Source organism: Cibotium barometz, chromosome 56 (genome assembly GCF_041138505.1).
Source record: "Cibotium barometz isolate CiBa-2024 chromosome 56, ASM4113850v1, whole genome shotgun sequence".
Classification (NCBI taxonomy): Eukaryota; Viridiplantae; Streptophyta; class Polypodiopsida; order Cyatheales; family Cibotiaceae; genus Cibotium; species Cibotium barometz.
Genome location: NC_141101.1, coordinates 38076848 through 38097153, shown reverse-complemented (window position 1 = coordinate 38097153; position 20306 = coordinate 38076848). Strand labels below are relative to the sequence as shown.

The following is a 20306-nucleotide window of genomic DNA, read 5'->3' as shown; positions in this document are numbered from 1 at the left end:
TGGTTTGTGTGCAGAAAACAGAGTATGCGGGGAGTCTAGATCTGGTGCCTTCCACTTCAAATGAGCTCAAATTCTTTCAAAGGCATCAATAGCAATGAGTCTAGTAGAGGATTAAGCCAAGAAACACAAGATTTGACCAAATAATGAAAGCTTAATCTCTATTTTACCAAAGTCACCTGCAGATTTGATGAAGAGCTTGGATCTCACTGTAGACTTGATGAAATTGAATTCTGTCTTCACCAGCTTGTAGAGCATGCTTGATTACCCCTTGGGCTAGGAGGAATTGAAGCAATTTGACTTGATGAGCACAAGATCTGCAAAACTGTCAGAAAAAACTGCGCTAAAAAAAACGTGAAGTTCTCTTGAATCCACTGGCGGTTTGCTGCATTTTCTTGATGGGCTTGAAGCCAAGGATCTTAGCTAGCTATGGTTAGAAGCTTTTGCCCTAATTTGGTGTGTGCTAGGTGCTAGAGATCCTCCACTGACTGGGGGTGAAGGGGAAGGTGAAAAACTCACTAAAAATTGATTTTTTTGCTAATTATCTACTAATCCTCATTAATTAACTAATGGGCTCATAAACCTAATTGATTCTAGGCATGGCTCTGATACCATGTTGAAATTTGAGCATAATGATGACCTATGGTGGATCATACACTAGAATCAATATCATTAACAAAGTGATTAAGAAATGATTAAGACGTAATTAGTGGATAATTAGCAAATAGATTAATGTAGGCATGGATACTCAAAAGCCAGCAAATTCTCATTAGGGCTATGCCTCAATTTATAGAGTTTACATCAAGCATCTAATCCCATTGATTTCTCCATGATTCACTCCCAGAATATCTCTACCTTTTGCCTGATTCTCTCCACCTCTTCTCTTTTCCCTGAATATCTCCCAGAATATCTCCACACTCCTAAATTTTCTCATGCTACCCTTTATTCTCTCCCAGTAGATTCTCCTCACCTTTTCACAGGTTCTTTCACATTTACATCTTCTCTTTTACAGCCTCTAACCAAGGGCTTGTTCCCGCACACACCCTATTCACTTGTATTTTCAACAATTACATGATATGAATCATCTAGTTTGGAGAGTTTGGATGAGGAACTTGGCATACCAATCTTACACACACCAGGTGCGAAGCAAGAGATATGTACCTCCACGTGCTAGAGTGACAGGTATATAGAGTGATCCACACGCTTTGCAGAGATCACAGAGAGTCAAGTATCCAGTTGACGCGTTGATATACCGTGATTTTGCTATGCACTATATGCATATATAGCCTCTTTGGTAAAGCATGTGGAACCTACATGCTATATATGCACTATATGCATATATAGCCTCTTTGGTAAAGCATGTGGAACCTACATGCTATGTAGAAGCTATTGGAAAGCATGTATGGGAAAAGGCAATGGATGAGGAGATGGATGCATTGGTTCATAATAATACGTGGGATTTGGTTGCCTTACCACAAGGCAAGAATGTCATTGGTTGTAAATGGGGTTATAAGGTGAAATGCAAGTCAGATGGCTCGATTGAGCATGATAAAGCACGGCTGGTTGCTAAGGGTTATGCACAGACCCAAGGCTTGAATTATGATGAGACGTTTAGTCTAGTGGCAAAGATGGGAATTGTGAGGTTAGTTATTGCCCCATGGCTGCCAGAAAATGGTTGGGAAATGCATCAAATGGATATCAAGAATGCATTTCTAAATGGTGGTTGCAAGAGGAAATTTTTATGGAGCAGCCAAAGGGTTATGTACACCCAAGGTACCCCTCTCATGTATGTAGGTTGAAGAAAACACTTTATGGGTTGAAACAAGCACCTCGTGCTTGGAGTAATAAGATAAGCCGATATCTTATCTCTATTGGTTTTCAGGTTTCTATGGTAGATTCTTCACTATATGTGAAGAAGACAGATCATGGGATTGTTGTGGTTGTCATCTATGTGGATGACTTGATTCTGACAGGTGATCATGCTACAGATATTATGCATGTCAAGAAGGCGTTGAGTGGGCACTTTGATATGAAAGACGGGCGATTTGAGATATTTTCTTGGCATTGAAGTGGTCAAAGATCATGCAGGAATACGGCTAGTCCAACGCCAATATGCATTGGCGTGGATATGTTGGCTAGATATGGGATGACTGGGTGTAAACCCATGAGTACACCCTTGGAGAAAAATGTGAAGTTGAGGTTTGATTTTGGTGAAGAATTAGAAGATCCATCTATGTACAGGAAGATGGTTGGCAACCTTATTTTTATGACTATTACACAGCTAGACTTGAGTTATGCTGTGGGGTTAGTGAGTCAATTTTTATGCAAAGCCCTTAGGAAGCCTCATTTGGACGCAGTGAGACGGATCATGCGTTATGTAAAGACCACTACACATTATGGTCTTATTTATGACCATTGTAAAGGCTTAGATGTATATGGCTAAATAAATGCAGATTGGGTAGGTAGCTCTTATGGACAGGAGATTTACTAGCAGTTATGCCTTTACATTTGGGAGTGGAGTAGCAAGAATCAACCCACTGTTGCTTTATCTAGTATAGAGGCGAGTATAGAGGAGCAACCATAGCTGCATATGTGAAGGAGTATGGATAAAGAAACTCTTGGCTGATTTGGGTGAGCCTATTGAGGACAAGGTTGTCATACATTGTGACAACATGAGCAACATATAGTTGGCCAATAATCCATTTTTTCATGTACGGACCAAGCATATAAAGGTCCACTATCACTTTGTCAGGGAGAGTGTTGGATGGTATAATGGATTGGAAGTATGTGAATACTGAAGAGAAGGTTGCCGACATATTTACGAAGCCACTTGGGAGAGAGAAGTTTGAGTACTTTCGTACAATGTTAGGAGTGTATGTAATGAGCTTGAGGGGGAGTGTTGATAGCCCAAGCTCACCTTCATCTATGGCTGTACATCATGAGCTCGAGAGAGGCTGTTGAGATTACAAGCTCGATGATAGCTCTTGAGAGCCACACACAATATATGTTGGCATGGTAGACAGTAGCATGTGTGTGGCAATAAATGGCAGCATCTAGCTGGCTATAGTGTGTGGACATTAGTTAGGGTTATTTGGTGTGTGAACACAACACATGTATTGTGTGGTTGTGTAGTCTTCTTCTATTATGTATTATGTGAGTGTGAATATGGCTTCTCTCTATGGTTAGGGTTACATCAATCTATTAGGGTTTGCTTTTGTGTGTGTGTTCTCTCTCAATATCTATCTTTTATATCAGTAGGGTACATCATGTTCACCTTTTGCAAACACACTTTCTTACCATCCACTTCAAACTCAAAAGAATTATGCAAATAACTTCTAGACAAAGATGGACCAATGTTATATAACCACTCACGACCTAGAATAACATCCACTCGAGTGATATGCATAACTTGAAAATCCAAATGCATCTCATGACCTTGAATGACTAATGGGATATCACGAACTACTGTATCCCAGACATCTTTATCATAGCCATTAATCAAAGAAACCACATACTTGTAGTCACTTAGGCTTTCTAGAAACACTAAAGTATAGTTTAAGAAATTGTGTGGTGCACTATCATCAATCATAACTCATACCTTATGACCTTTAACATGACCATACATTCGAATCAACTCATGTGGTCCAAATGTTGGCACCCACATTGATGACGTGACACAACACACATGAGTAGAATTAGCATGATAAAATTGAACCTCTTTAAACTTATGAGAAGTCTCTAGAAGGAGCACTTGAATAGTGTGCACTTGCCTTTCTTTACTTTGATCACTTTGATTCTTCTCATTTTCTTTAAGTTTAGAACACTATAGCTTACTATGACCCTTTCCCATGCAGTGAAAACATAAATTTTCTTTTTTAGCTCTTTCAAAATCTTCATGCTTTAAAAATTTTGGTGGTCCTTTAGACTTCTTAGATTGGTCATTCTTTTGGTTAGGTCCTTTTATTTTATTTTGACCTTGTTACTTGGAACCCTCAGGAGACACACTAGATGTGTGTTGTGCATTTTGTGCACGCTTTTTCTTTTCGACAGTGTCGTCCAAAATCTGAGCAAACTTAATTGCTTCTTCTAAAGTTTTTAGCTCATTTTGTTTAATTTGATTCTTATAGTTCGAGTCTAATCCACGAATAAATCCACAAATTTTTCGAAAGTCATCCATACCTTTCAACCTTGAGAATGATTTCTCTATAGTTGGAGATATACTGAGTTAATGTGAGATTTCTCATCTCACAATTGTCCCATGCTTCCCAATTACGATCCATCTCATTCTTAGGAAGAAATTCTTTCATGAATGCACTTTCAAATTCAGCCCATGTAGTAGGCTGATTTTCGGACTCCAAGCTCATCCACCACTTATATGCTTTACCTCCTAGAGTTAAGCTCAATTCAAGCGCATGTATCTCCTTTGGAGTTTGACGTAATCAATATAAATCCTGCCACTTTTGTAAAAAAGTGTTGACCGCATCCTTATTGCATTCCTTCTCCTCCCCATTAAAAGTCGAAGGTTTCAGATCTTTTAGAATAGCAGCAGCATCTCTAGAGTGAGATGTACTGACATTCATGTTGTTGCCTTCAGGAGCTATTGGCATCCCTCCCACTAAAGCACTTACAGTGGTAGAAGCTTGCATTTTATCCTTTAACTCCTGAAGAAAGAGGAGTATCTTATCGTACTTGGCCTCAATTTCCAAAGTATGGGACTCTAGAGCCTTAAACTGTTTAGTGCTGACCAAATTATCATCAAAAGAAGGTCATCATCTATCATCGCGACATTAAGATCGGTGACTGTCTTTTTCGTGTCCAACAAATGACTAGGATCTCCACTTACAGACTCATTAGGATTATTAGATTCCATATGGACCCTCTAAATGCGATGCAAGAGAATAAACACAAGCACCAAACTCAAGTCCAAGCTCTTGAAAATCAATTGAATTAGCTCAAAGTGAAATCGTTGGTGTGAGATAAAATCTGAGAGTTGTCGTTTGAGAAGAACCTTCCAATCTTCAAAGAATAACCTTAAAACTCCACTTGAAAACTCCATCAGAGTCTTGCAACGCCTGCAATGCGGCGTTTTTTGCAAATCCTGCAACTCGATGACCCCGCTCAACCTCGGCAACTCCGCTTTGTGATGGCATTAGCTGGTTGCAAAAGTCTGTCAGCTGAACCACTATTTATACGGTGGTGTCGGCTGAGAAAAGGTATTAAATATCCAATGCTTGCCAAATCTTTGCCCATCAAAATGCATCTGTTATGAGCACTTGAAAGTCGATGTAGAGGGTTGAAGCTTGCCGATCTCCCGGCCAAGCTCTTCCAACCCCCTTACTCAAGTTTGAAATCCGAGAGCAAGGGCTTGGGCCAAGTCTTCACCACAATTGTACCTAATCCTCTTCCTTACCACTTTACCAAGGCACTCATCATGGCGGGCAAGGAAGATTCAAGCAAACTCTTCGCTTGGCCTCTCCACCCATATGCCAAGGTACTCCTCTACCACAAACTAGATTCTACAATGGAAATAGCTTGCACTAGAAGAGTAGAAGTAGTTCACTTACAAATGGCATTTATAGATGCATGCCAATACAAGAGTTTAATGGTGATTGATGAGGATTGAAAGGGTGAGCTTCATAAAGATATCTTCCAAGTACGACTTTAATCACTTGCCCTTCACAATGCTCAAACGTGTGCCTCTTCACACAAGAGCATATAGCATACCTCATATCATTTGCATCACATGATCAATGGCATACATCTTTATTCCATACTCATATGAACCCATAGCATGATTCATGCATGTCATGTGAAATCTCATAGCATGAAAATGGCTATGAATAGCATCTACAACTTTCCAATGGCATGTAACAATGCATGAAAGGAGTTCAATGCCACCAATTGAACCATGGGAATCCCTAATTGCCAAGAAATGCTGAAAATGGATCCAAATTCCCCAAATGTTGCTTAGGGTTTCCCTAATGCTTCAATTGAAGATACATGATTGTATGTGGTCATCAAGCAATTCACATTCAAGAAGCATGGATTCTTTCAATCCCCTCTCACTAATGTTTCCAAGAAATCATTAGATGCATTAGCAACTTCAAATCATTTACTCTTCAATTCCCCTTTGCTTAACATCATTGCCCTGCAAAGCCACATTATGCCTTTTCTCTTCCCATTAATCCCTAAGAGAATCATGTAATCCCTTTTCTCCCTCATGAACAAGAGGAGAAGCTCTAATTACATATGAAGAGCTTATTATGCCTATTAGCATGAAATTAAAAATTTATTTTTCCAAGATTAATAGCTTGAAGAGCTTCTTAAGAACACCTTGATGGCCTTAATGCAACACATGATAGCCATGAAGTTCCAAATGAAGAAATCGCTTTGCTACATCCTCAATCAAGTCGTTATAAAGCCACATTAGGGCTAATGACACTCAACCTCATGATTGAAGCTTGTTTTTCACTTGATCTGGCGACCAGGTCTCCCAATGAGTTCGCGCAGTAGTCGCCTTCCTTAGGAGCTTCGAACCGTCACCTCTCCCTTGTGCTTATCCTAGGCTTCCCAAGCCCCAAGCCAAGCAATGGCTAAGGACAACTCTCTGATTTGGCTCTAAAACAAGGCAAAATCAAACAAATGGTGACTAGCAGCTCCGCCTTCAAATGGCCGTCAAACTCGACATGGAAAGGCTCTTTGTGAAGATCAACATGATACACCTCAAAGCCCTAAGTCAATGCTACAGCTCTAACATAGATTGAAGAGCTACTTCCCTTAAAACCAAGCAAGAAAGGGAAGAAGATTAAATGTTTTTGGATTAACTCACTAATCAAGATTAGCAATTTTCCCAATTTCGGTCCCAAGATTTAAAATGAGGGGCAAATCCCTCAGAATCTCGTCCTCTACCATCCATGGCCCCAAAACTTAGGAAAAAGGTGAATCAAAATATTAATTCCACTCAAGCAAGATCAATTCCACTCAACAAGATCATCATGTACCCATTTCTTGATCAAGAAAATCAAGAAATCCAAGATTTCCTCAAACTAAGATGGAATTGGATCAAAGACATGGCTTTGATATACCAATGAAAGAAAGTAACATCTAGATTAGCCTGAATGTTAGCCTAGATTAAGAGGATTAACCTAGGTTTAGAGAAGAGAAGAGGGAGTAAGAGACTTGTATATTCATGATTATCAAAAGGTACCAAAAATATGGTGTATGTGGCTTATATATATGACCCCTTTCACACTATCATAAGTCTTGTCCATGGGCATGGTCAATTGGCCTTGGGCCCATTATTCATATGAGACCATTCCACTTTGTTACATTTTTCAAAAATAAAGAGAAAAAAAATAATAATGATATTGTTAGCATCAATCAAGTTTTCTTGGGCCTTGACATGCACATGCCCTCCTTGTCCTAAACAGCCTTAGCTGGTGGGTCAAATAAAAAGGGAGTCCAACATTGTGTGTGACCTAGGCCCAAGGGTTGTCTAGGTTGCCCTGTGCTGGCCTCCTTTTCACCCAACCATGACCATTTACGGTAAGGGGGGCTTTGAGGTGCATGCTAAGGCCTAGGCTGGATAGAGAAGTGGCCTGGGCTCTGAGGTGCATGCTAAGGCCTAGACTGGATAGAGAAGAGGCCTTGTCTAGCACTTAATCTTAAATTTCTAACAACTTAATCAATGCCACTATTTTAACTAATATTTTCAACAACTTAATCAATATAGCTATACTAATTAAGATTTTTTAACAACTTTATAAATGTAGTTGTTGCTTAATTTATACTTATTAGATATTGGTTCATTTATTTTTTTGATAAGCAATCTAATTATAGGAGAATAGAGAAATTAGGAACTAAAAAGAGAAATTGCACACTAAAGTGTTTCCTTAAGAGAAAAATTAGGGCAAACTAATTTTGATAACAAATTGGAACAAAAGAGCTTAAATTGACCCATTTTTATGCCTTAAACAATTTTTAGAATATACCTTGTCTGGGCTTAAGTCACCCTATATGCTAGGCCCTTCTAAGCCCATCTAGCCTCTGAGGCCCCTTGGATGGGCTTGGAGGCTCAGAAATGTATACTAGAATTTGTTTTTAAAGCATGAAAAATGGGTCCTTTTTAAAAACAAAGATTGGATTTAGTTCATCATTGCACGAAAATAAAAAATGGATCAAATTTTTCTTAAACAATTTTTTTTGAAACACGTCATTGATTTCACCATTGCAAGACTGAGACACAAAAAGATGAATTAAAACAAAAACATCTATATTTGTATTTCTATAAAGAAGTCATTACAACCATCCATGTAATGAGACTGCGAAAGATGAATTAAAACAAAATAGTTATAATTACGTTTCTATAAAGAAGTCATTACAACCACTGGTGTGGATTGAAAATTACAAGTATGCTCCGCTTTGTTTTTGCCTTTTAATGCTATATTTTGTAGCTTTGTGCCTTCTCTTGTTAAGGAAAATAGTGCCATGCATGATGGCATCAATTATGCATGTTGCATCTCTTTCCCCTACACTTTCTGTGATGTTCATATTGTCAAGTACCTTGGAAGCAGAGCCCCCTTGGATTGTGGCATAAACTAACCACCTTGCTAATAAGAATTATTTTGTCCGCATTTTTAGAGATAGTGGAGAGGCACAAGACTTTGCATAATGCTTTAAGGGTAAGGAGCTAAAATCAGCCCACCACCATTGAGCTGCATTATGCACAACCACAATGTTTTTAGTTGGAATACGCCCCATGTAATGATCCAATGTCGAATTATTCCTGAAGGGGTCCCTTGAGCCACCCTTTTGATGTGCCCAAGCATCCAACTCTATGACATGTTGCACACAAAACATAATTTAGTAATCATTATGCCATTAATAAGAATTAGAAAGTAGGGATTGATAACTTATCAAGTGTAGTTCATCAAATGCTATCACATTTGGTTGCTCTATGTTGATGGAGTACTTGTGCTCCTTGAGTTCTTGAGGGGGTGAGTGGGCTAATTTGACCATTGGTAGCAAGCTAGCATGCACTTCTTTAAACTTATCCTCGAGCACACAAGCCTTCTTGCCCTCTTCTATCTTGTCTTGGACACTCTCTAATATCGTATGTTCAATTGGTATGAGTTGCTCTGTTACGTGCTTTGAGAGCTCACATTGTCCAAAGGAAGATCTAGTCTAATGGCAAGAAGGGACAAGCACTCATCTTGCTTCACTTTGAACATTCTCTCTAGGTCTTGTAAGAAGAGAAACTCCTCTCCATTCACCACTACAGAGCTAAGTGCACCGAGTGTGCCAGCTCGGGCATACCCGGTGTCGTGAGGTTGCTTCCCTCACCTTGTTCTAACTTTTCCTCCAATTGAAGAAGCATCAAGGCCAAAGCTTGCTTGGGCCACTTGATCAAGAAGATCGGGCTTGGGATCTACCTCGTTTCCTTAACAAAATTGGTGATGAGGGGCAACACTTTCATTGAACTCAACCTCATCATTAGACTCCTACTTGTTCAATAAGGATAAGTGTGGAGATCCATGACAAAAACTGAGTGCTGATGTTGCCCTTACCAAGGGTAGCCATTTCCTTAGTGGTGAGCTAGAAGAGGCCAAACTGAAGCAATCTATAACATAATTGTCAAGAAACTACAATACAGGCATTGGTTTGATGAGACCAACTCAAAGGTAAAGAAGGATACATGGTCCTCACATATAGTATCAAGAATCAAAAGCGTAAGCTTGAATATAAAGGGCTAGGCACCCCTTAAGAGTTACAAAAATCACCTCCCAAGGTGTAGTATGCATCAAGACATACAGATTAGGACACTTGATAGTGTTGAGACAAAGGAAAATTTCAACAAGAGCAAGGTATGATGCTAGTATGGACCACCCCTTATTATAGAAAATTCCCTAAAATATATTCACCTTAATAATGAGGAGAAAAAGAGAGAAGTTGAGATGAAACAAGAAGCCCACAGTGAGAACCCAAAGAAAGATAGGAGAAGCTTAAAAAATGTGGCATCTCCATTGATATGGCCCAAGTTGTAGACTTGGAAGAGGAAGATTGGGTAGGCAGCCTTTGGCTAGGCATAACCACATAGATGGGTTATGAATAGAAGCTAGATTTGGTTGATACTAGAGAAAGCCATAACATCATGTCTCGAAAAATTTGGCGCCCCAACCCACACTTACACCAACTAAGGAACACATCAAGACTACTAATTCTAACCTTGTTGTATGTCCTGGGTCTAGGCATGACCACACAGATGGGTTATGAATAGAAGCTAGATTTGGTTGATACTAGAGAAAGCCATAACCTCATGTCGCACAAAACTTGGTGCCCCAACCCACCTTTACACCAACTAAGGAACACATCAAGACTACTAAATCTAACCGTGTTGTATGTCCTTGGGGATTTTCCTAAATTGTTCCACATTGGGAATAACCCCCCAAAGGAAGCTCATGCAAGAGGTGTCACATTGATTGGGACTTTATAACTGCTACTCTTCACAACGTGCCTCCATACATGTAATTATCCTTATGTTAAAGGAAGAAGTCCTTGTGAACCACAACTTGCCTCCCTCCAAACATGTAATTATCCTTATGTCAAAGGAAGAATACAAGTCCTTGAACACACCAAAAGCTCTTCCTGGAATAGAGTGTTTGCCCAAGGAGACCTAATCATCGGCTCTTCCACAAAAGAAAAGGCCCTTGCTTTGTCTTGAGGCCAAAGTAAGTCACCCCAATTCATTCGGATAGGTAGGGCTCTTTGTCAACTACTGCCCTTGAGCATATCAAACCTCTATAATGACCATCCTAACTCCACTAGCCCCACACTAACCCTATTAACTCTTTTGAAGAAGTTCCACAAAAGTAAGCCCCCATGAAACCATAGTGCCTTAAGTCTTATCATCCTGAAGGTTCACAATGGTGGGTACCCAAGTGCATGTTGTTATAGGTGCTTTCTATCTCTATTATAGAGGAGGGCAAATTCATAGGTGCAGAGAATGCAAAGGCTCACCAGTCATGACCCAATGTTGGCAGCACCTTGATCAACATGTATGCCATACATAAATAATATGTTTATGATGATGGCTTTGATTAATAGGTACACCATATATGAACAATATGTATGTGATGGGCATGCACTTCAGCCATAAGGAAACATGTTCAATGTGCATGAAAAGTGTCCTAGGGAAAATATGAAGTATAGTACATTACGCAATGGATTGCTTAAAAGATGAGCAAGCTCATATTGCACTACAATTTTCTCATGAATTTTGTTAAGTATACTATGTGGATATATAGTTTGGAATTGAAAAGGGATGCAACCGAAGATCCCATTAGCATCCAAGATACAACGTACAAGAAAGAGACCTTGTTGACAGTACCCCAGTTTCTATGTATGCTAAGTATAGTTTGCTTACAAAAGCATGCAAAGGTTTGACATGCTTCCTATTTTAGCTCAAGGTTTGAGAATGATTACAGGGTATGCTGAATGATTACTCTATGACATTTGATGTGTTAACTGTAGCAACATAAGAGCCACAACCAAGAGTTGAGGAATCAAAGGAAGGAGAGATAGGGTGCTACAAAACCAACCAGGGGGTTGTTGGAGCTAAAGGAGGTGGAGTAGATTTGCAGGGGAGAGGGTTGTCACATGTGATGGCCATCGCCCAAGATCAACAGCACCATCTAGGTCAAAGAAGGCATTAAAAATATGGCCAAAAGCTAGAAAGAGAAGCATGTAGCTAGGTAGGGCCTAGATTAGTAACAAGCTAGCAGAGGGCTAGTGGGAGATAAGGTGAGAAAGGTTCACAAGGGTGAAGGAGGCCATGCATGAGGGTCGACACTTGGGGGAGGTAGCCCGAGATAGTTGAGTAGACAGTGTGGTTCATAAGGTTTGTGAGTCTTTTGAGGCTTCGCTAGAGTTTGCAAAAAGATAGATTAAGTCTCTTTGATACTATTTCAAAGTTTGATTTCATATATAATATTCACTTCATAGCTAATATTCTAGAGAGGCTTGCTAAGGTAAAATTGGTTGTTAGCTCTATTGAGGTAGAGATGCATTTTGTGTTGGATCATGACGTCGATATAAATGCTTCACTACATAGTTATCATATCATCCATGACTATCGACTTCATGATGGACAGCTTTATGCCTTGCGTTCATCTATTCAAGCGAGCATATAATACAAGAGAGAGAGAGAGATGGATCTGACTTGGATGCATCAAATTTATTTCAAAAGTCTTTTGTTGCCTTGCTTATTAAGAGTTTGAGGGAAATGTTTTATGATAATCATGTTTTAAGATGATTTAGAACTTAAGATTAGAGTTTCAAAACTATGGCCATTCCAAGATTGACCAACTAGCATCTTTTTGTGGAGAAGAGAAGGTGGGAGTGAGTGGTGAAGTTTTGGAGGCATTGGTAAGTTGAGACCAAACAAAATATCACTACTTCAAGCTACAAGCTGCCAATGAGTTCAAGGGATGGAGCTTAAGAAACACATGGGTTGTGATATAGAGAAATGACACAATGAAAGAAAAATATCTCATGCTACTACGATTGGCTGGAATTGCTATGATTCAATTTTGTAGCACCGCATCATGTGAGTTTGATGTGCATAACAATTGAGGGACCAATTTTGGCCGACTTTGATTTTCAAGAGGCCATTGATGGGAGCAAAGACAAGCCGACACATTTGTGGTGACACAGCAGCAAGGTAAAGCCTTGAACTTGCATCATGTTGTCTCTTCTTATCTTATATATGTTACTCAAATTTTCAAAAATATATTTTTATTTTTTGAAGTTTTCAAAAAATGTAGATAATGCATAACTCTTGGTGACCCCTTCATATGTCACCTGGGCATCCCACTTGAAGAAAAGTACATACATGATGAAAGAAGATAAACAATCTTTTGGGCTGTCTAGGTACTGTTCTAAAGGCATCCCAAATGTTAGCCGACCACATCCATATGGCTCCCTAATTGGGGGATGGGGGGGGTTGTAACGTTATAATCTACCCATTATCAACTCAACTTCGATGAGAGTTGAGTATAAGATATGATAAGTAGCCAAACAATTAATTTGATTTTATGAGAGAAACATTCTTGCATACCTTTATCTTAACCAAACAAACACATATGAAGCTAAATTGCAAATAACTAAAAGAAACTTCCATGAGGATATATACATACATGATTTCCGAGAATATCAGAAGGAAAAAAAAACGTGAAAAAATAGAGCAAAGTGCAACAACGAGAGACCAATGCATATTGTTGATCTCAATGCTAGGCCCACATACATCATGTTGTTAACTTTAAACATGCATACACACCATGCTCTCACTGTGAGAGATCTTCTTTTATCAAGTATATAAGTAAGCTTCTATCTCCTTGTATCCATGGCTTGGAAAAAGCTATTTACAGTATGCTTGATGGGAGGCCAATGTAAGCAGAGATTGTCACAACCTATCAACGCAGCAGCCCACTGCAACCTATACCCACTGCAAGCTATGTAACGCACATTTGGCTAGTCTCTGTTCTCTTGTACATCCTACCCAACAAATTTATCTTCAATATGATGGCTAGTCTCTATTCTGTTATACATCCTGTCCAACAAATTTATCTTCAATAGGATGGCTTTTTTTGTGAAATGTGTCTTTGGATGCAAAAATCTATTGAGAATTTCATTTGCCTTATTGAAATTTTTGTAGTCTTTGAAAACCGACTGGAGGCCTTTTCCGGCTACCACGGCAAAGAGTGGCAGACCAAACCAGCATTCCATAAAAACATTCCAGTTGCTGAGTTTGACAGATTTGGTGAGGATTCTGCAAATTAAGGTGCTGATTGTACGGCCAGGATGCCCCTCCACCGGCTAGGGAGAGTTAGTAGGGTTGGGTAATGAAGAGGTCGCAGGGGCAGTTACAAGTGTTCACGACATACTTTCAACGTAATGGGCAGATAACCATGGCCTTTAAAACATATGACCCCATCACTCACACTCAATGAGTCCCGTTCTATGATTTCCTCAAAAAGCTACAAATGACTTCCATCCCATCACCATGCATCCCTGAAACCTTTCAACCACAACAATTGCAAATGGACCTTATGTGTGCAAGTGCACCCTTAAATGAAGTTTTTCCCTGTATTCAGAGTCACGTTTGGCACATTCATCTTGATTGAAATCTAGAGGATCTGGGGCGACGCCACCATATAACCAAAGAAACCACTGAATGAAAGAACCCCTCCTTTGTGTAAGTGTTACTAAAGCCGATATACACCACATATACTGTCCGCCTAGGCGTGACAAGGTATTCTTGACAATAGGTATCAGCAAGAGGTAAGAATAAGCGGTGACACTTGGCCAGGAGCATCCTGCCATACCAACAGGACCAAGTTATAAGCATCAAAGCCACTTCAAAGGTGGCAGAAATAGACAGCAAACAAATTCACATTGTAACAGTAGGTCTGGTGGTAGACAGCAATGTTGCAAAAAGTAATGCCCTCAACAAGGGCAGAGGTAGTGGCAATGGTGGTCTACATGAAGCATGGATCCTTTTTGTTGACTACCACAAGCATGTGGGCTGAATTCATTAGCGTTGAACATCAGAGTGTTACACCCCATCATTCACATCATCTTTTTCTGCAACATTTTGTTTTGGATTTAGAGAGAAGCCTTAGGCCAGGTCATATGAACTAGGATCAGTTAAAATCTGCTGTAGGTAAGAGCTACCACCATGGTAAAAAGCCTTACGAAAAATTGGAAATAGATCACCATCATTGCTAACCCCTGCACGCTACTGTCTAATAAGCTGTAACTTGCGACCTGCAATGCTCTTTACTCAAACATACGTCTCTTTATGCTTAAATACAACAAAACTTGAGAACCAGTATAAAATACAGTGCTTGCAAATATAATATATATAGAACCTTCACGCTTGAGCTCTTTCAAGCAGCATGGAGAAAAGGAGATACATACACATTTTTATTTTAGCGACTCCGATCCTGAAGAATCGGAAACACTGATGAGAAGAGCATTTTAAATTAAACCCACCATCCTTATCTCAAAAGTCTATCTTAATGCCAACTTGCGCCTCTTGTTCTTTACTAAAAAGAATAAAATGAGACATTATATATTCAAGATCACAAACTGACTTGATCTGAGGATGAAAAGATAGACTTAATAGTATGCATTTTTCACAGTGAGATGTTAGGCATGGAAATTCTACCTTGAACATTCCAGCTTGGCCCACAATTGGTATCAAACCTTACAAGTAAAATATCTACTATTGATTATCAGGTAATAAAAGCAAAGCTATGATGTAAAATCCAGAACAGGTGAATTCAAACGTAACCAACAATTCCCGCTGAGATGCTAAATTGGATATCCCAATCTGCAAAAAAAAAAAGAAACTCACTCTAGCGCTCCAGCGCACCCAAATTCTATTCTTAAACGCAAGAGTGAAGCTCAAGCTAGAACAGCAAGTGGATGAGTCTGTCCTTGCGTGTATTAAAAAGATAACATAGGTTCAAAAGCTAGAATAACCCCCATGTACTTTAACCCATGGATATAACGCTGTCATATGAGATCTGCCACATTGGAGGGCAGCTCTTCTACCACCACATTGTAAAACCTCTGTATGTCCTGCAGCATCCTCTCATCTTCCTTTGTAACAAAATTGATTGCCACACCCTTCCTCCCAAACCTTCCACCCCGTCCAATACGATGAAGATAGTTCTCAGGTTGAGTAGGTAGATCATAATTGATCACTAAAGAAACTTGCTGTACATCAATTCCACGAGCCAAAAGATCAGTAGTGATGAGGACACGGGAAGATCCAGATCTGAACTCACGCATAATCACATCCCGAGTGTTCTGATCCATATCTCCATGAGTAGCAGATACAGTGTGGTCTCTTGCACGCATTTTGTCAGTAAGCCAGTCCACCTTCCTCCTAGTGTTAACAAAAATCACACTTTGGGTGATTGCAAGGGTCTCATACAGATCACACAAGGTATCAAGCTTCCAATCCTCTTTGTTCACATCCACGTAGAACTGCTTGATACCTTCCAATGTCAGCTCATCCCTCTTGACAAGAATTCTCACAGGTTTGTTCATGAATTTTCTTGTGATCTCAAGTGCCTCAGGAGGCATTGTTGCAGAGAATACTCCCACCTGCAACTTCGGTGGAAGCAGTTGAAAGATATCATAAATCTGCATCCAAACAACAGCAGCACTTTGTGTCAACCAACGCTTTCAAAGAGTATAGCCATGAATGTAGGTAACATTACAATTTCAGAGCTGTGACCTGGTCCTTGAATCCTCGAGACAGCATCTCATCAGCTTCATCAAGAACAAAAATTTTGATGTAATCAGGACGAAGAGAACCCCGACGAAGCATGTCATAGACACGGCCGGGCGTTCCCACTACCACATGTACCCCACTTTGAAGAATCCGAATGTCCTCCCTTACACTTGTACCGCCGACACAGGCATGCACCTTCACCTGCAAGTAGTCACCGAGTGCTCGCATCACCTTTTCAATCTGCTGTGCCAGCTCACGGGTGGGTGCCAAGACAAGGGACTGACAATCAAACAGATTGTAATCAAGCTGCTGCAAGATCCCTGAGCAAAAAGTGGCAGTCTTGCCTGTACCAGACTGGGCCTGCTGAATAACATCATAACCCTTGGCAAAAGGGACGATGCCCCTCTGCTGAATGGCAGATGGCTTTTCAAAACCTGAAAAACGAAGGAGTTGATACAAACCAATCAGCGTCAAACACAAATGAAATAGCATGTGTCTCCGAGATCAAAACAAGGACTCATCTTACCATAGGCATAAATGCCTCTCAAAAGATTTTCATGCAGACCCATTTCATCAAAGCTCTCACAGACCTCGTTCCAAGTCGAGCTTATATCATCTCCATCTCCATCCCCAGTAAGACTGCAAGGAACATGGAGCCAGATGTTCAATCAGCACACAAGCAGTGTGACATACTTTCGATACCCATACTTTAGACACAGAAGTAGAAGCATGGATTCAATATATATATATACATATGTATATATATATATATATACATATATATATATTTCATACTTTTAATGTACTGCCTCTACATAAGCAATATTACAATGCCATTATTTAAGCACCAACATTATAATGCCAGTGCATAAGTGCCAATACATGAATGAGGTATAGCATAAAAAATAACAAACTGCATGCCATATATTACGAAGCTTACAAAGCATATTTATAACTGATATCACATGCTTAAAAAGGGTATTTTCTACTTTCTATATATACGTGATTTTTTTTCAAGGCGTGTGTCTACACCAAACTGTAAAACCTCTCCCTCCCTCATCACCGTTTTCCTCCTCTTCAGAATTGTGCAAAATGCTATTCCCATGGTACAAGCACATCTTGAGTTTTTAAACCTCTCCACTCCTAGGCCCCCTACCTTGACCCCCATGCTTGCATGGTTTTTCCCGTTTCAGCACCCTAAAATATGCCCTTTTCGTTTCACTAACCGATGCACTTCCATACATATTTGCAGCTTATGCTCCAAATAGCATTCCAACTATAGATAGCATTAAGTCTGACACTGTTAAACGAAGCCAACACCACTCGAGATTAGACAACAGCACCGATTGGATTTCTAAAAAGCCAATGCTTTGTCCCAAATGGTCATGGTTGCCAGTCAATAGAAGGTGAATCACAGCCCGAGGTACATAGGGCACGTCTGGCAACTTCTTCTCTTCACCTGTAGAGTTTAAGACCCTTTGGATTGACATTTAGCTATTCCCAACAACAACACTGATGGGTTTTGTAGAGGCTTCCAAGAACTATACCAACCCTTTTTACTGGTCATGTGTTGGGATGTTCCACTATCAAAAATCCATGAATGATCAACAACTAGAGCCTGAGTAGATGACCATACCTCTTCAATGGTGACCCAAAGTTCAAGCTTGGTCTCGTCATTGTTAACTAGCTCCTTTTCCTTCCATGAAGACCTCGTACATGTGCATTATACTCTAGATGATGTGTTGCCTCATCACATTAATATCAATGACCACAGTGGACGGTCTCTTATTATGACATATAGTTTCTTTATCATTGGTCAAGGGACATAAAGCAATGGTGAGAAGTAGCATGTGGCTCTTACTAGCGAAGGAGCATCACTAGAGGCTCTATTAATACGTCAATGGTGGCACAATGGTCATGTCATGGATAGGAATTTTCTAACAAAAATAGACTCTTGTTTGAGCTAGTGGGAGGTGCGCAGCATAGCACATTGGGGTAGTGTCATGACAGTGATAGAGAGAAGTAATGATGGTCCAATACCCCAAGAACAAACCTCGCAGAGAAAGAGCATGGTAGTTAGCTTGCAGGGCAAGGGTATTTCTCTTTATGATGCATACACTCACACATTGGCACACACATACTTTATTGTGTGGGCAACAACCATAATGTGAATCACAGCCCTCTGATCAATCCTCTTCCTGCAGCAGGAACTGCACACCTCGGGCAGCTGCTGCGTCAAAACCTGGTTAGGTTATCCTCTGCGGATTTTAACAGCTACTGACGTGTCCATTTCTGATTGAATCTTCCCCACGGCAATTTGTCTGCACCTCCCTCGTTTGGCAAGCCATGATAGAGGAATGGACAGTTCTCGTCCATGCCCTAATCCAAAACCCCCATCTTTCTGTACCTTAGGTGTTTAACATTAGTAAACCAAATCCATTGAAGATCAGGAAGCCTGGCAGTGTCACAGCATTAAGTGGTACATATACCTACTTGTCTGGCTGCCCCGATGTAATGCAACTCTAAGCCCTTAACAGGAAGCCCAATTGGTGGAGCCTGGCAGCACTAACTTGATCCACTGCTATTATTTATGTGCACTACTACACAGGATGCACTTTGAAAACACAGTAGGAAAGATGTAGGGATATGGCCTGGGAAAAATTGTTGAACATGCCTTTTTTCGTGTTTCTTTTTTATTGTATCAGCTGTATCTTCAGTCGTGTGACCTACTAACAGTATAGGGCATGGAAAGAGGTAGCGAAAGGAGGAAATCTGACTTTGAAATGGATTGTATTAGCCACTACGAGAGCTGATGTACTTTGTCAAGGTTCAAAAGGAAGGTTAGGAGCTGTTGAGCTTCAGAATGGTCGAACGGATTCTGTGTAAGCACGGCAACACCATCAAAAGTACCTATCCTATTCTAGTGAGACAATAGAAGAGTAGAACAATATCCTCATCTCTAATGTATGGTACAGGCATATCCTATTCGATGTCAGCAAGACTACACCAAATATCTACCGTGTCAGAAAGACCATAGAAGAGTACCACATAGCTCCTCATCTTTGATGCCCTGATGGACGCCAGTGTGAGCAAGCCGACACCATTGAAGATCAGGTTACTAGCCCTATCGATAACCCATGCAAGACCTTCTCATGAGGACATAGAAGGAAAACACATAGATCCTGAATGGCTGCCGTGATGAGCAGCAGAGAACCATCCAGATGTATGGCAGGACCCTGCCATACCCTGATGTGCTGCAAGGCCACATCCTGTGGCTTCCCTGTTTCCCATCCTGCGGCAGCCCTGATGTACGGCAGAGGCCCAACCTGTTAAACTAAGCGTTAAAGATCAGAGTACATAACTCTGCTAGCAACCAATACAAAACCTTCTAGTGAAGCCATAGACGACTAGCACAAAGCTGGCTACCCTGATGTACAGCAGAGGCACGTCCTGCTAAAGGAGGCCCCATCTCTGCACGCTAAGCAGCCCGTGAAGATAGAAGATCTTGGCAACGGCATGGATCTGGAACTCAGAAAATCCCTCTCTCTCTCTCTCTCTCCCCACACGCGCACACACACACACACACACACACACACACACACAAGCTTACACTTGCTCCATCTTGGCGTCATAGCTACGGGCGTCGTAACCTTCGGAAGATGCCATGGCTTGCCTTGCTCGCGAAAAGAATCTAAGCTTGCGAGAATGTGTAGGAAGAGAGCAGATCCGGAAACCTGCTCGGAGGGGAAGGACTACGACGGTGTCAGCATTTCACTTTTTGAGGCCGGGGCGCGGAGTCAATTTACATCCAACCTTATTCGCAAAAGCGTTTTAAATATAAATGTATTGCATCAGGGGATAGAAATCACAAGCCTGCCGAGGAAAGAGAAAATAATTTACTAAGACTCGAAGCGTCCGCAAGAAGGGCACAAGAAGCAACTACACAAAGATATGAAGAGTTGGATGTTACACGAATGGTACGTGAGGCTGCAATATCTTATCTTCT

General features: G+C 40.5%; 1 protein-coding gene across 1 annotated transcript; it reads right to left on the bottom strand.

Annotated features, from left to right (window-relative positions):
* Positions 1 to 15249: 15249 nt before the first annotated feature.
* LOC147607195 (eukaryotic initiation factor 4A-3-like) lies at positions 15250 to 20099 on the bottom strand. The gene is made up of 4 exons (XM_086791561.1): positions 19911 to 20099; positions 16827 to 16939; positions 16304 to 16734; positions 15250 to 16209 (listed from the first exon to the last, which is right to left on the bottom strand). Exons 1-4 carry the CDS (start codon positions 19964 to 19966, stop codon positions 15574 to 15576), a joined length of 1236 nt encoding a protein of 411 aa, XP_086647687.1. The 5' UTR covers positions 19967 to 20099; the 3' UTR covers positions 15250 to 15573.
* Between the last annotated feature and the right edge of the window lie 207 nt (positions 20100 to 20306).